Here is a 17,982-nt window from a genome sequence, read left to right as displayed (position 1 = left end):
ACTCTGAAACACTCAAAGCAGAAAAAACTTGTTCTAATTTAACTGACTCCTTACCCAGACCAGTAGTCTCGCATCCCTTATTTAAATCCGTCTTCAGGGTGGAGGGAAGTGGTGTTCTGTGGGGATTAGCCTTCTGCTTTGTTTTTAGCCCCGCTCGACATCCGCGTTTCCGATCACACCGCTGGCGTCTGCTCCGTAGATGGCCCCCGCTGCCACTAGACTCCGCTGCTTCACAGGCCGCTGGATGTAGCCGCCGACGTATCCCCATGCTAGTTAGCATGTTTAGCACGCCCGCGTCTATCAGTCCAAAACGGCCCGATGTGTCCATATCCAGAAGTGTCTGGCGGTCGTACGTGATCACGGAGTGACCACGATGCGAGCCAGCCATGAAGTCTGCAGAATTGTCCGGCATTTCCGCCAAATGTTCCATCTTTAGCAAGAGCACCGCAGTGTCGCAGCCCGTCCGGGCGCCGCCATCTTGCCTTTTAGCCATGCATGTTGTTCGGTTCGGTGATACAAAAGAAAGTGAGATCAGCTATTACCATCACATGTACTAACTGTAACTTGTATTACGTACTTATAGTGAGAGTGAATTAAGTGCAGTGAATTATACTTTTATAGTGCTTTTTGCTAGTGACACAAAGCGCTTTACATAGTGAAACCCAATATCTAAGTTACATTTAAACCAGTGTGGGTGGCACTGGGAGCAGGTGGGTAAAGTGTCTTGCCCAAGGACATAACAGCAGTGACTAGGATGGCGGAAGCGGAGATCGAACCTGGAACCCTCAAGTTGCCGCCCTACCAATCGAGCTACACCGCCCCAGAGAGAGCTATTGAGCACAACGGATCGATACAGCTTCCGCATTCCTGAAGACGCCGCACTCCTCCGCTTGTCGATCTCATGATCCACTCTTCCCTCACTCGTGAACAAGACTCCGAGGTACTCAAACTCCTCCACTTGGGGCAGGGTCTCCTCCCCAACCCAGAGATGGCACGCCACCCTTTTCCGTGCAAGAACTATGGACTCAATGTTGGAGGTGCTGATTCTCACCCCAGTAGCTTCATACTCGGCTGCGAACCGATCCAGTGAGAGCTGAAGATCCTGGCTAGATGAAGCCATCAGAACCAAATCATCTGCAAAAAGCAGAGACATAATTCTGCAGCCACCAAACCGGATCCCCTCAACGCGCTGACTGCGCCTAGAAATTTTGTCCATAAAAGTTATGAACAGAATCGGTGACAATGGGCAGCCTTGGCAGAGTTCAACCCTCACTGGAAACGTGTCCGACTTACTGCTGGCAATGCGGACCAAGCTCTGACACTGATCATACAGGGAGCGGACCGCCACAATCAGACAGTCCGATACCCCATACTCCCTGAGCACTCCCCACAGGACTTCCCGAGGGACACGGTCCAATGCCTTCTCCAAGTCCACAAAGCACATGTAGACTGGTTGGGCAAACTCCCATGCACCCTCAAGGACCCTGCCGAGAGTATAGAGTTTGTCCACTGTTCCAGGACCAGAACGATAACCACACTGTTCCTCCTGAATCTGAGATTCGACTATCCGGCGTAGCCTCTTCTCCAGTACACCTGAATAGACCTTACCGGGAAGGCTGAGGAGTGTGATCCCACGATAGTTGGAACAAACCCTCGGTTCCCCTTCTTAAAGAAAGGAACCACCACCCCGGTCTGCCAATCCATAGGCACCTCCCCCGATTTCTACGTGATGCTGCAGAGTCTTGTCAACCAAGACAGCCCCACAGCATCCAGAGCTTTAAGGAACTCCGGGCGGCTCTCATCTACCCCGGGGGCCCTGCCACAGAGGAGCTTTTTAACTACCTCAGCAACCTCAGCCCCAGAAATAGGAGAGCCCACCACCGATTCCCCAGGCACTGCTTCCTCACAGGAAGACGTGTTGGTGGGATTGAATAGGTCTTCAAAATATTCCCACCACCGATCCACAACATCCGCAGTCGAAGTCAGCAGAACAACATCCTCACCATACACGGTGTTGATACTGCAATGCTTCCCCTTCCTGAGGTGGCGGACGGTGGTCCAGAATCACTTCGAAGACGTCCGGCAGTCGTATTCCATGTCTTCCCCGAACTCCTCCCATGTCCAAGTTTTTGCCTCCGCGACCGCTGAAGCCGCACACCGCTTGGCTTGTCAGTACCTGTCCGCTGCCTCCGAAGTCCTATGAGCCAAAATAACCCGATAGGATTCTTTCTTCAGCTTGACGGCATCCCTCACCGCCGGTGTCCACCAACGGGTTCTAGGATTACCACCACGACAGGCACCAACAACCTTGCGGCCACAGTTCCAGTCAGCCGCCTCGACAAAATAGAGGTGCGGAACATGGTCCACTTGGACTCAATGTCCCGCACCTCCCTCGTGACATGTTCAAAGTTCTTCCGCAGGTGGGAATTGAAACTCTCTCTGATAGGAGACTCTGCCAGATGTTCCCAGCAGACCCTCAAAATGCGTTTGGACCTGCCAAATCTGTCTGGCATGCTCCCCCACCATCGCAGCCAACTCAACACCAAGTGGTGATCGGTAGAAATTCTGCCCCTTTCTTCACCCGAGTGTCCAAAACATGAGGCCGCAAATCCGATGACACAACTACAGAGTCTATCATGGAACTGCGGCCTAGGGTGTCCTGGTGCCAAGTGCACATATGGACACCCTTATGTTTGAACATGGTGTTTGTTATGTACAATCTGTGACGAGCACAAAAGGCCAATAACAAAACACCACTCGGGTTCAGATCCGGGCGGACATTCTTCCCAATCACGCCTTTCCAGGTTTCACTGTCGTTGCCAACATGAGCGCTGAAGTCCCCCAGCAGAACAAGGGAATCACCCGAGGGAGCACTCTCCAGTGCTCCCTCAGGTGTACCCAAAAAGGGTGGGTACTCTGAACTGCTGTTTGGTGCGTAAACACAAACAGTCAGGACCCGTCCCCCCACCCGAAGGCAGAGGGAGGCTACCCTCTCGTCCACTGGGTTGTACTCCAACGTGCAGGCTTTGAGCCGGGGGAAAACATGAATTTCCACCACAGCCCGTCGCCTCTCACTGCCGGCAATGCCAGAGTGGAAAAGAGTCCAGCCCCTCTCGAGAGAACTGGTTCCAGAGCCCTAGCTGTGCGTCGAAGTGAGTCCGACTGTATCCAGCCGGAACTTATCCACTTCACGCAATAGCTTAGGCTCCTTACCCCCAGTGAGGTGACGTTCCACGTCCCAAAAGCTAGCTTATGTAGCCGAGGATCGGACCGCCGAGAGCCCTGCCTTCGGCTTCCGCCCAGCTCACATCACACCCGACCTCTATGGCCCCTGCTATGGGTGGTGAGCCCATTGGAGGGGGGACCCACGTTGCCTCTTCGGGCTGTTGGGAACAGGCCCGGCCACCAGGCGCTCGCCATCGTGCTCCAAAAGGGGGGCCCCGGTGACCCGCGTCCGCGCGAGGGAAATATGGGTCCTCGATATGTCTTCTTCATAAAGGTCTTGGAGCTGCTCTTTGTCTGATCCCTCACCTCGGACTTATTTGCCTTGGGAGACCCTACCAGGGATCATTGGGATGCGCAAACTCCTCTACCACGATAATGTGGCAGCTCAGAGAGGACTGACTAATGGTTTGGGATTATTTTAAAGTGTGTCTGACGGATAAAAAACTGGCAATTTGCAATGACTCCAAAAAGTTGGTTATGAGAGGAAAAACCAAGATATCTTCCTTTAATACAAGCAATTTGATCTCCCACGTCTTCAAGAATCATAAGGAGATACATGATGAATACAAGCGGAAGATGGATGAAAAGCAAACACCGAAAAAAAGTAGTACCACACAGTTGTCGCTTAAAGACTTAAAAACAAAAATACAACAAAAAACACCCTAAGGTGAAAGCCCACGTTGTGGTCAGGGACAACGCACGCAGTATGGCAAAATCTACGGTGGAGTATATGGCTCGTCTGCCCTGCATGGCGCACACTTTGCACCTTGTAGTGAACGGAGGAGCCCTGTCTCAACGCAGTATTTCAGAAGCTCTGGCTGACTGTTAGGCCACTTCAAGCACTCACCACTCGCTTGCAGGACATTTGTGTTACTCATACAAATACGTTAGAGCAGGGCAGATTGAGCCCAGTTGAGAATTTCCTGTTGTACAGTATACAAGGCAGTCTTGCACTAAAGGGGGACTATGTTATTGTTTACTGTATTACCATAGTATACTCCGGACTGAAGCTGTGTGTCTTCATTGTTTTTGTAGCTGTTGTTTTGAGGCATGTTTAAAAAAATAAAAATTAATGCACTTTGTGAAAGTCCAAGTATAGCATTTCCCATAGTTGTAGTGGGTATCAGGATTATCTCAGGGAGAGCATGTCCCAAATTCCTAGCTGCTGTTTTGAGTCATGTTAAAAAAAATAATGCACTTTGTGACTTCAATAATAAATATGGCAGTGCCATTTTGGCACTTTTTCCCATAACCTGAGTTGAACTTGTTCTCTTATTTTGGAAAACCTTGTTATATTGTTTAATGCATCCAGCAGGGCATCACAACAAAATTTGGCATAATAATGTGTTCATTCCACGACCGTATATATCGGTTGATATCAGAATCGGTAATTAAGAGCTGGACAATATCGGAATATAGGATATCGGCAAAAAAGCCGTTATCGGACATCTCTACTATTAACACTACTGAACATGCTAAACCTACCTCTCCTAACTCACCCACCCACCTACAAGTCACTCACTCCACATACCGCCATTCTTAAAGGGGAACACACAGTTTATGGCCATCACGAAGGCAAAGATGAAATGCTAGAAGCATTGAGTGCCACTGTATTGAATGACATTGAAACTAACTTGCCAAATTCTAAGTTTGTTGGCATTATTTGCCATGAAAGTGTAGATGTGGCGGTTTTTAAAACAACTGAGGATCTACATACAGGTGAGAATAATCAATTAAATTTGTCATATTCCCAAATGCCCTGGCACACCATTATAATCATTTCATAGCCAGAGCAAAAAACTTTGTCCACTTTCATACTGAAATAAATACACCTACAAGTTAAATGAAAATATTGGAAAAAAAACTACCTGCAGCGGTAAAGTTTAGATCCATGAAAGAAAGTAGGAAGTGAATGAATGTTTATAACTGAATACATTTACATGTGCATAAAAATGTGTCTTTTGTATTATTTTTTAAATGAATTAAGTAACATTTATGACAACCTTTTTCCAAAACACAATATGGAATGTGAGATATAACAGGGTAATGCATACATTTATCATTTGTTCTCAAAACGGTTACAAAAAAGTGGGACCCCATTTCTATGACTTGGTGACGCCTTGGGGACCCCATTTTGAAAATTCCTCACGCCAACAATAATGGTTACCAACAACAAAAAAGATGGCATTGTTGAAGAAGAGAGTGAAGCTATAAAGACCAACTTCTACGTCAGACAAAATGCAAGGCTGACGTTGTCAAGAAAGCATGCAAGTTGAGGAAGCCGGGGGAAATTCAATGCACAGCACTGCCATCTGTGACATCTCAATCAAGTTAAATGGAGGACAGGAAGAAGCCACAGAACTCGTTAAAAAAACATCAAAGAACTAGAAGTACTGAAGATGACATGATCTCTACTACAGGGAAATTAAGACAACTCACAAAGAAGCTGAAGTCAACATTAACAATCTACAAAAGTAACATAGATTATAGCAAATTATACACGTAATGGATCACAATAATTTACTATCAATTATAAGCTCTAGGTTGGATATAGAGAACATAGAAACGCTCAATTCTACCCTGGACTGGTTTGATTATGACAATTCATAGGATTTATTTTGAAATAATAACCAGGGTGTCTCGCAAGGCATTGTGCTCAACTGTGGATGCCGTGACTGACGCATGGTAGCACATGCAGACGGGGCAAACAATGCTCTTGTGTGACAGGTCGTGACTCACTGAAATACAATTCAAATGACCTGTGATTATGTAATTGAGTTTGAGATGATTAGGTAAGGGCTTCACGGTGGAAGAGGGGTTAGTGCGTCTGCCTCACAATACAAAGTTCCTGCAGTCCTGGGTTCAAATCCAGGCTCGGGATCTTTCTGTGTGGAGTTTGCATGTTCTCCCCGTGAATGCGTGGGTTCCCTCCGGGTACTCCGGCTTCCTCCCACTTCCAAAGACATGCACCTGGGGATAGGTTGATTGGCAACACTAAATTGGCCCTAGTGTGTGAATGTGAGTGTGAATGTTGTCTGTCTATCTGTGTTGGCCTTGCAATGAGGTGGCGACTTGTCCAGGTGTACCCCGCCTTCCGTCCGATTGTAGCTGAGATAGGCGCCAGCGCCCCCCGCGACCCCAAAAGGGAATAAGCGGTAGGAAATGGATGGATGATTAGGTAAAACGGTGTGGGATGAGCCATGCATGCACTGCCAGGCAGAGATGTCACCTTACCTCAGGGGTCGGGAACATTTTTGGCTGAAAGAGCCATGAAAGCCAGATATTTCAAAATGTATTTCCGTGAGAGCCATATAGGCGGCGACTTGTCCAGGGTGTACCCCACCTTCCGCCCTATTGTAGCTGAGATAGGCACCAGCGCCCCCCACAACCCCAAAGGGAATAAGCCGTAGAAAATGAATAAATGGATGGATGGATGGATGGATGAATACAACTAAATGTGTGCATCTTTAAGTAAGACCAACATTTTTAGAGTATAAGTCTCATATTCTTTTTAATAACATTGTTATTCTAAAGTTATCCAATAATAAATATAATACTTCTTACCATTGATGCAACTTCTTGAAAAGATGCAATAAAATGGTTGGATTAAAATGCATGAGAATGTTTTGTAATTTAAACGTTATTTTTAACACTGATTACCAGCGGAATTATTCATTACTTATCGTGTTAAGCAATGTCAACTAAGATTTATCTGAGAGCCAGATGCAGTCATCAAAAGAGCCACATCTGGCTCTAGAGCCATAGGTTCCCTACCCCTGCCTTACCTGCAAGAGCGGCCGTGCCAGAAACCTGAGGGTTGCAGGTTCGCTTCCCACCTATGGACATCAAAGTCGCTGCCGTTGTGTCCTTGGGCAGGACACTTCACCCTTTGCCCCCGGTGCCGCTCACACCGGTGAATGAATGATGAATGAAGGATTGGTGGTGGTCGGAGGGGCCGTAGGCGCAAACTGGCAGCCACGCTTCCGTCAGTCTACCCTAGGGCAGCTGTGGCTACAGATGTAGCTTACCACCACCAGGTGTGAATGAATGATGGGTTCCCACTTCTCTGTGAGTGCTTTGACTATATAACAATAGAAAAGCGCGATATAAATCTAATCCACTATTATTATTATTATTACAAAAACACACTCACAAAGTCAGGGGTCTCCAAGCATATTATGTCCTCACACACCATGGAGGAAAAACGGTTGATGACAAATATGGTTCATGACATAAGTGTGTGAAATTCACTCCCTGGATCCAGGCAAGGATAGTTGGCTCTAAAATGAAAGCCGCGCATTTGGGGCCAAGGTCAAATAGCCTGTATTTCAATCCTTACATTGCACCAGTCAGGGTGAGGAGAGGCTGCATTTTTAGTTTGCCTTGTAGTCAAATTTGGATTTAAAAATGGCCTCCAAACCATAAACCATTGGTGTCAAACTCAAGGCCCAGGGGCTAAATGTAGACTACCACATTATTTTACACAGCCCACGAAAGCCTAGAAATATTACGCTTAATCTTCTCTTACTAAATACATTTATTTGCCTTTTGACATTAAAAATCATGTACTGCATGCAATTGCATGTCTTTCAAAATGCCATATTATCAAAATCAAAATATCCATCAATCCATTTTTCTACCGCTTTTCTATTCCGAACATATTTTTTGTTAAAATAAAGATAAATACTGCATTTAAATATCTGCTTGACTTATGATTTCAAAACAAATTATCAATCAAATTGTAGATTGTAAAAATTGACAATAGATTTTACGGCTAAATTCCGCCAAATGAGTGTTTTTTACTGTAAAACCAGGGTGTCAAACGTACAGCTTTAGGGCCGGATCAGGGCCGCGAACAAGTTTTATCCAGCCCGCGGGATTATTTAGCTAAGTATAAAGATTAACCTGAAATTTTTGAATGAAAAAACGGCTGTTCTAAATGTGTCCACTAGATGTCGCAATAGCAATTCTTTGATAGATAGCTAGTACTTTATTGATTCCTTCAGGAGAGTTCCTTTGTGTCTTTTTACGTGATGCTAGATATGTTCAAATTAAAACCATGTCATGTTGCAGATGAGCTGTCTACAGAAAAATAACATACTGTAATTAAATTTCGAAAAAACTTTATTTTGCTAGATTGCAAATTAACACCAATGAGTTGACTGATAAACATTATCACAAAATTTAGTCAGAAAATGTAAATAACGACAAATAAATATAGAACACTATTAACGGCAACATCCATCCATCGATTTTCTACCGCTTGACCCGATCGGGGTCGCGGGGTGTGCCGGAGCCTATCTCAGCGGCATTCGGGCAGAAGGTGGAGTACACCCTGGACAAGTCACCACCTCATCGCATAGCCAACACAGATGGACAGACAACATTCACACACTAGGGACCATTTAGTGTTGCCAATCAACCTATCCCCAGGTGCATGTCTTTGGAAGTGGGAGGAAGCCGGAGTACCCGGAGGGAACCTACGCAGTCACGGGGAGAACATACAAACTCCACACAGAAAGATCCCAAGCGCAGGATCGAACCCAGGTCCTTCGTATTGTGAGGCAGACGCACTAACCCCTGTCCCGCCGTGCTGCCTAACTGCAACATGTCAATGTAAAAAAAAAAACATCAGCATTATTGTTTGTACAATTTCAGAATGTGCATGTTTTATTTTTAAACAAAGAAAACAATTTGAAGTTGTCTTCATTTTTAAGTTATCGTGCCATGATTTCACCAGTTCAGCCCACTTGGGAGTAGATTTTTTTTCCATGTGGCCCCCCATCTAAAATGAGTTTGACACCCATGCTGTAAAATCAACTTTGGTACTGTTTTTTTCCCGTAAGACACTAAAACATAAAAAAACAACAACAAAAAACATTGAAACAATATTTTACGGTAAAAAACAACAATGGGCAGCTCTGTTGCATGAATTTTACCGATAAAAACAGCAGTTTTTGCATTCCATTTATAAAAAAAAAAACAATTATAAGAAGTAAAAAAAAACTGCTTTTACTGTAAAATTCTTGTGTCTGAAATGCAAGTTTTTACAAGCAAAATTTAAAGATTTTTTTTGCAGCTTATATAAAAAAATATATATTGTTAAAGTTAAAGTACCACTTATACTCTCACACACACTAGGTGTGGCGAAATTATTCTCTGCATTTGACCCATCACCCCTGATCACCCCCTGGGAGGTGAGGGGAGCAGTAAGCAGCAGCGGTGGCCGCGCTCGGGAATAATTTTGGTGATTTAACCCCAGAATCCAACCCTTGATACAGAGTGCCAAGCAGGGAGGCAATGGGTCCCATTTTTATAGTCTTTGGTATGACTCGGTCGAGGTTTGAACTCATCAATGTATTATATATATATATATATATATATATATATATATATATATATATATATACACACACATGTACATTCATATATTACTTATTTTTAACACAACTGAGGGCAACCATAACTGTGATGTGGCCCTCAATGACAACAGTTTGACACCCCTGCCATAAACTAGTGAAATAGGTAATCATCAGTGAGGCAACCATTTCAGACAAAGCACGCTACAGCAAACTTCAGAATGATATTGAGGTACAGTCGTGGTCAAAAGTTTACATACACTTGCGAAGGACATCGTTTCATGGCTTTCTTGAGTTTCCAATACTTTCTACAATTCTTATTTTGTTGTGAAAAGGTGATTGGAGCACATACTTGTTGGTCACAAAAAACATTCATGAGGTTTGGTTCTTTTATAAATTTATTATGAGTCTACTGAAAATGTGAGCAAATCTGCTGGGTTAAAAGTATACATACAGCAATGTTAATATTTGGTTACATGTCCCTTGGCAAATTTCACTGCAATAAGGCGCTTTTGGTAGCCATCCACAAGCTTCTGGCAAGCTTCAAGTTGAATTTTTGACCACGCCTCTTGACAGAATTGGTGCAGTTCAGCTAAATTTGTTGGTTTTCTGACATGGACTTGTTTCTTCAGCATTGTCCACACGTTTAAGTCAGGACTTTGGGAAGGCCATTCTAAAACCTTCATTCTAGCTTGATTTAGCCATTCCTTTACCACTTTTGACGTGTGTTTGGGGTCTTTGTCCTGTTGGAACACCAAACTGCGCCTGAGACCCAACCTCCGGGCTGATGATTTTAGGTTGTCCTGAAGAATTTAGAGGTAATCCTACATTTTCATTGACCCATTAACTCTCTGTAAAGCGCCAGTTCCATTGGCAGCAAAACAGGCCCAGAGCATATATTACTACCACCACCATTCTTGACGGTAGGTGTGGTGTTCCTGGGATTAAAGGTCTCATCTTTTTTCCTCCAAACATATAGCTGGGTATTGTGGCCAAACAGCTCAATTCTTGCCACTTTTGACCCAGCAGATTTGGTCACATTTTTAGTAGACCCATAATCCATCCATCCATTTTCTACCACTTATTCCCATAATAAATTGATAAAAGAAAAACTTCATGAATGTTTTTTGTGACCAACAAGTACGTGCTCCAATCACTCTATCACAAAAAAATAAGAGTTGTGAAAAATTATTGGAACCTCAAAGGCAGCCATGACATTATGTTCTTTGCAAGTGTATGTAAACTTTTGACCACTAGTTGTAGTTTGAAGGTTTACCTCCACGGTGTTGTCACCCAGCAGCTGCATGCAACATGACGCCCCTTAAGACGTTGTTTGTGTGCGGCTAAGCTACATGTAGCCAAAACACTCACATTGCACCTGTTTCTCTTCCCAAAAAGCACTTTTTTTCGACGACCCGAGCGGGCGGGACTCACCCAGCTGAGAAGCCGCACGATGCTTTGTGGCTGTCGAACAAACTTTTGGGCGTCGAAGCCTCCCCCGGCGAGCGAAGACCTGTAAACGCTTGAAGCCCCGGTGACCTCCATGTCTCCCGGCTGAGACCCACTCCGCTCTCCGCTGAGTCAAGTCGGTTTGACCGGTCAGCGGAGACACTTTCAGGCTCCGCCTTCTTGGGCCCACGACGACGCGTGATTGGACAACATTGAGAGCATGGGCGTGGCTTACTCGAGTCTTAAGGCCGCGCTTCTTCACCTCAACATTAAAAGTGGGAAGTTTACATTTTGACATACATACATACATACGCATATATATATATATATATATATATATATATATATATATATATATATATATATATATATATTTCCTTGAATTGCTGCAGGGCATATAGTATGCGCCTGCCTTGAATTACTGCCGAGTGACATTTCCCCTGTCATCATTTTCAAAATGGAGGAGGCTGATTTCAATACTGGCAATTTGAAATTGCATAAAGGGAAGAAGATTAAGAGCTATTCAGTACGAATTAAGGTCCAAGCTTACATCACACTCAAATTTTTACTGCATGCCTTTGGTAAGTGCCGGAGTGAGAAGAGGTTTTAAAATAATTAGCACATGCATGCTTACCTTTATACGGTATATGTATATATATATATATATATATATATATATATATACACACACACATACACATTAAAACCTCTTCTCACTCCTGCGCTTACCAAAGGCATGCGGTAAAAGTAAGCATGCACTTATTTTAAAACCTCTTCTCACTCCGGCACTTACCAAAGGCATGCAGTAAAATATTGGGTGTGATGTAAGCTTGGACCTTAAATCCTACTGAATAGCTCTTAATCTTCTTCCCTTCATGCGATTTCAAATTATCAGTATTGAAGTCAGCCTCCTCCATTTTGAAAATGATGACAGGGGAAGTGTCACTCGTGACATCACGAGTTTGACCAGACGGTAATACTAAGCATGCGCTAATTATTTGGTGAAGCGAGTTTGACCCGGCAGTAATTCAAGGCAGGCGCATACTATATGCCCTGTGGCAATTCAAGGAAATACGGTATGTATATATATATATATATATATATATATATATATATATATGTATACATATATATATATATAGAGAGAGAGAGAGACAGAGTGAGAGAGAGAGAGACATATATATATATTTCTATTTATATATATATATAGAGAGAGAGAGAGAGAGAGAGAGAGAGAGGGAGAGAGAGAGAGAGAGAGAGAGAGAGAGAGAGAGAGAGAGAGAGAAGACTGATTTTTTTTTGTATATTTAGTCCAATATGGCTCAGTCAACGTTTTGGGTTGCCGATCCCTGCTCTAGGGCCACTTTAGTGTTGCCCAACAAAATAAATACGTAGATTAAAAATACCTACCTGCCGATCCCGACACTTTATGCTTGGAAATTGTCAATGACTTTGCCTTTATTTTTTTATCACAAAGATTTCACAAAATGATACATTTTCTCCCCTTTCTAAGTAATCAACAATTACAGCGAATGTCATCCATTCATCCATCCATTTTCTACCGCTCATTCCCTTTGGGGTCGTGGGGGGCGCTGTGCCTATCTCAGCTACAATCGGGCGGAATAAGAAAAAAAAAAAAAAAATTGGGGGGTAATGGTCATCAGACAAAACACAGGACAAATATTTTAGGAATTTTTTAATCAACACAATTTAACAATATATAAATACAGCAATATAAGACAATGTACAAATATAAACAAAATAATACAATTATTCCCATTTTTTCCATGCAATTGTAAAACCAATACAGTTGTCCCTTGCTACATTGCGCTTTGAATTTTCCTCACCTCGGCACCAATTTTAAAATTTTTAAAGCACATTCCGTAACATTTTTGCGCCAAATTAAGCATCAATCCGGATAAGAGAAGAGAGTACTACTTTGTATTTTCATCAGTACAACTACTATCAAAGTTATTCGACCAAGCAAAACAAGTTAATGCAAAGTGGGGTTGTTATTTATTTTAGATTCTTTTTTACTTACCAAATGTTTTTTTATCCAATATTTTTATCCAATCTAATCAACTTTATTTAGCACATTTAAAAAAACAAAAGTTTCACAAAGTGTTGCACGGGAGTTAAAACACACATTCAAAAAGCAGGATAAAAGTAAGGAGAGTCAATTGTAAAATAAAAAAACACTAAATAAAATCATATCATCACAGCATCCATCCATTTTCTAGCGTTTGTCCCTTATGGGGTCACAGGGGGAGCTGGGATAGCAGATTCTGCAAATTATTCGATGACGTCATATTGACCATTCCCCCCTTACCGCCCGCCACATGCATCTTGGCAGTCTAGGGGAAACCCTGCTGTGTTTACTAAATGTACCTTGTTTGCAATATTATTGCAAATACTGTGTAAATGTGCACTTAATTCTTACTATACTTAATGTCACCAAGTTATAAACAAATTAATTCCTTGCAGTTAATTAAAATGTTTCATTCTGACTACAAATTTGAATTTGTGTCCAAATATTGGGATATTTTCTTCTGTTAATTTTTAATTCGAGTAATACACTGTAGTACATACACTGTAATGCATGATTAATTACAGCTCAATAATTTGATTAATCTGATTTAAAAAATACAGTATTTTTCGGAGTATAAGTCGCTCCGGAGTATAAGTCGCACCTGCCGAAAATGCATAATAAAGAAGGAAAAAAACATATATAAGTCACATTTTTTTGGGAAATTTATTTGATCAAACCCAACACCAAGAATAGACATTAGAAAGTCAATATAAAATGAATAAAGAATAGTGAACAACAGGCTGAATAAGTGTACGTTACATGAGGCATAAATAACCAACTGAGAAGGTGCCTGCTATGTTAACGTAACATATTATGGTAAGAGTCATTCAAATAACTATAACATATAGAACATGCCATACGTTTACCAAACAATCTGTCACTCCTAATCGCTAAATCCCATGAAATCTTCTACGTCTAGTCTCTTACGTGAATGAGCTAAATAATATTATTTGATATTTTACGGTAAGGTGTTAATAATTTCACACATAAGTCCCTCCTGAATATAAGTCGCACCCCTGGCCAAACTATGAAAAAAAAACTGCGACTTATAGTCCGAAAAATACGGTAATCACTTGAAAGCCCTAGTAAATTAGCACAGACACGATAACTCAATAGGCGGCAATATGTTTTGTTGTCATCTCCATATCCTTGTGATAGTCGGACACTTCCTGCAAGCATATACACACAGATTGACACAGAACAAACTGGTTTTTTTTACCACAAAGAAATAATTGCTCTGAACATTCTCATATTTGCACCACTTTGCATTATGTTTACATCATGTCATGTCATGTATCGTCGTATTTGCACTACTCCATGTCATTCTTGTATGAGTATCAAAGTACACAACTCCAAACCAGTGAAGTTGGCATGCTGTGTAAATGGTAAATAAAAACAGAATACAATGATTTGCTGATACTTTTTATCCTATATTCAATTGAATGGACTGCAAAGACAAGATATTTAACATTCAAACTGGAATACGTTGTTATTTTTTGCAAATATTAGCTCATTTGGAATTTGATGCCTGCAACATGTGTCAGGACTTTGACTAGGATTTGTTTTGCTTCTTTGATGCAGAGGGAATTTGGAACGAGCCAGGCGAGAATGTGAGTACATGATTAATTTATTTATATACTATAATACAAAAAGGGAAAACAAAGGGCGCGCTCAGTGGCGGATAATAACCTAGACTAAACTCCAAACAAAACCGCACAATGGCGTGACTGTATACAAATAAACAAAATATATTATCAAAGGTACAAAACAAACCAAAAACTTGCACAGAGGCATAAATACAAACTATAAATAAATAAATGGGCTGTACTTGTATAGCGCTTTTCTCCCTTCAAGTTACTCAAAGCGCTTTGACACTACTTCCACGTTTACCCATTCACACACACATTCACACACTGATGGAGGGAGCTGCCATGCAAGGCACCCATCAGGAGCAAGGGTGAAGTGTCTTGCTCAGGACACAACGGACGTGACGAGGTTGGTAATAGGTGGGGCTTGAACCAGGGACCCTCGGGTTGCGCCTGGCCACTCTGCCACTGCGTCACACCGATCTAACGTGGCATGGTCAAAACAATCATCAGCGTGGCAAGGCAAGGTAGGTGCGTGGTCATAGTAAGTAGCACGTAGCACAAGGATGTAGCAAGTAGTACAACGTAAGCAAAGTTCCCAGGCCGAGGAACCGAAAACAAATGACTTAAATAGTGACTATGATGATGAGAAACAGGTGTGGGGCTGAGGGCAGGGGCGTGACTTGGAGACCAGGTGGAAACTAATGAGTAACTATGGAAACCAACAAAACCAGGAAGTGCAAAACGGGAAACGAGAGTCCAAAAACAAAACATAACATGATCAAATATAAACCCAGATTAACAAGCATGACAACATGTTTTAAAAAAGCAGGCACAAGTGGCAAAAAAACTGAGGAAGTTGAGGAATGCTCATCAATCTTTTATTTGGAACATCCCACAGGTGAACAGGCTAATTGGGAACAGGTGGGTGCCACGATTGGGTATAAAAGCAGCTTCCATGAAATGCTCAGTCATTCACAAACAAGGATGGGGCGAGGGTCACCACTTTGTGAACAAATGCTTGAGCAAATTGTTCAACAGTTTAAGAACAACATTTCTCAACAATCTATTGCAAGGAATTTAGGGATTTCTCCATCTACAGTCCATAATATCACCAAAAGGTTCAGAGAATCTGGATAAATCACTGAATGTAAGCGGCAATGCCCCGTGACCTTTGATCCCTCAGGTGGTACTGCATCAAAAAGCGACATCAGTGTGTAAAGGATATCACCACATGGGCTCAGGAATACTTCAGAAAAGCACTGTCAGTAACTACAGTTTGTCGTTACATCTGTAAGTGCAGATTAAAACTGTACTATGCATACCGAAAGCCATTTATCAACAACACCCAAGAATATGTGTTTTTATTTACCATTTACAGAACGTGCCAACTTCACTGGTTTTGGGTTTTGTATTTGCACTGGCCCTACTCTATATCATGTTCACAATAATAATAAATCATAATAATAGATTAGATTTAAAGAGTGTTTTTTCTCTTGCGTGTTACACTATTATTAGTTCACTCCACATTCACTTGAGGTTGGTAAGCTACATTTGTAGCCACGGCTGCACTGTGGTAGGCTGACAGAAGAATGGCTACCAATTTGTGCCAACAGCCTTTCCAACAACTACCAAACATCCGTTAACATTCATCCAGCACGAGTGGCACTGGGTGCAAGGTGGGTGAAATGTCTTACCCAAGGACACAACGGCAGCGACTAGATCGGCGTAAGCTTGATTCATACTAGGAACCCTCTAGCATCTGAGCCACGCCATCACAATAATTAATTACTGTGGAGGGGGCCGTAGCCTGCGGACCTGCAGCGAAGCAGGATGGGGCAGGACTGGTTTCGAGATCAGCGACAGGTGCGTAGATGGCCCACCTGGGCCTGGTTATCGAATCACCTGTCGCTCTGTTAAAAGGCAGCAGCCGGGAAGGAGAGAGGTGTTGGAGCTTGAGCGAGTGCGGGCCTGAGACGGACGAGACAATTGCTGAGAAGCAACCCACTGAACTATTGTAAAGAAAAAAAAAAAAGAGTGTTGTAACCCTGATCCGGGCTTGTGTGTTTCAGGCTCGCTCTCGCGCCAGCTACACCGCCTCTCTCCTCCCCGGCTGCTGCCTTTTAACACAGCGACAGGTGATTCGATAACCAGGCCCAGGTGGGCCATCTACGCACCTGTCGCTGATCCTGAAGCCGGTCCTGGCACACCCTGCTTCGCTGCAGGTCCACAGGCCACGCCCCCTCCACAATTATGCTCCCATTAACACTACTACATGTCATGTTTACATGTCATGTATCACATTTGTACTACTCCATGTCAGGCTTTCCCCTGACAGTTTGTCTATGTTTTATGTCTCCTCTGTGTTTAGTATCTCCTGTCTTTAGTTCCTGTCTAGTGCTCTTATTTTGTCAGCTTCCTGTCTTGTTCCATGAGTGCTGTGTTCCTCCTCAGCTGCGGCTGATTGGCACCTGGCCACACCTGTTGCCAATCAGCCCGCTCCTATTTGTACCCGCTTTGTCTTGTGTCAGTTTTTTTTTGTTTTCAAGCTTTCAGTGCTAGCTCCCTTACTTTGTTATTCCGCCCACGTGCGTGCTTTTTGTTTGTTCTTGTTTGGTTTTAATTAAATCATGTTTTCATATTCTATGCCTGCCTCCTTCTCTGCATCTTGGGGTTCAACCACAAATACCTCTGACACTCCATATGTTTATACCGTGTATGTATCATACTTTCACCGCTCCACATCGTAGTCTAATATAGTCGTAATATTAGTCTTTTATGTCGATGCCTTAAGGCAGTGGTCCCCAACCTTTTTTCCATCAGGGACCGGTTTAATGTATGCATTATTTTCATGGGCCGGCTATTTACGTGTGGCAGAAAAAACAGCAAAAATTGAGCATGAAATATGAACTTTTTATAACGCTGAAGTAGTGGGAGCCCTGGGCGTATTTCTATGCAAAGAGATGGTCCCCAGCATGTTGACGGCATATACTATAAACCAGTGTTTCTTAAAGGCCTACTGAAATTAGATTTTCTTATTTAAACGGGGATAGCAGGTCCATTCTATGTGTCATACTTGATAATTTCTCGATATTTTTGCTGAAAGGATTTAGTAGAGAACATCGACGATAAAGTTCGCAACTTTTGGTCACTAATAAAAAAGCCTTGCCTCTACCGGAAGTCGCAGACGATGACGTCACAAGGGTGAGGACTCCTCACGTCCTCACATTGATTATAATGGGAGCCTTCAGCAGCTAGAGCTATTCGGACCGAG

General features: G+C 42.9%; 2 protein-coding genes across 2 annotated transcripts in view; both read right to left on the bottom strand.

The window, feature by feature from the left end:
- syngr2b (synaptogyrin 2b) overlaps positions 1-11,189 on the bottom strand; it is a 37,007-nt gene extending 25,818 nt beyond the window's left edge. The window contains exon 1 of the mRNA XM_061880897.1: positions 11,019-11,189. Coding sequence (XP_061736881.1) covers positions 11,019-11,129 — 111 coding nt within the window. The 5' untranslated portion in view covers positions 11,130-11,189. The remainder of the gene's footprint in view (positions 1-11,018) is intronic.
- Positions 11,190-12,714: 1,525 nt separating this feature from the next.
- si:dkey-93h22.7 (Fc receptor-like protein 5) overlaps positions 12,715-17,982 on the bottom strand; it is a 34,042-nt gene continuing 28,774 nt past the window's right edge. Inside the window, exon 12 of the mRNA XM_061880896.1 lies at positions 12,715-14,291. Within this exon, the coding sequence (XP_061736880.1) occupies positions 14,232-14,291 (60 nt within the window). The 3' untranslated portion in view covers positions 12,715-14,231. The remainder of the gene's footprint in view (positions 14,292-17,982) is intronic.

This window comes from Nerophis ophidion, linkage group LG20 (genome assembly GCF_033978795.1).
Source record: "Nerophis ophidion isolate RoL-2023_Sa linkage group LG20, RoL_Noph_v1.0, whole genome shotgun sequence".
Classification (NCBI taxonomy): domain Eukaryota; kingdom Metazoa; phylum Chordata; class Actinopteri; order Syngnathiformes; family Syngnathidae; genus Nerophis; species Nerophis ophidion.
Note: the sequence above shows the minus strand (reverse complement) of the source record. Positions and strands in the feature narration are given on the sequence as shown.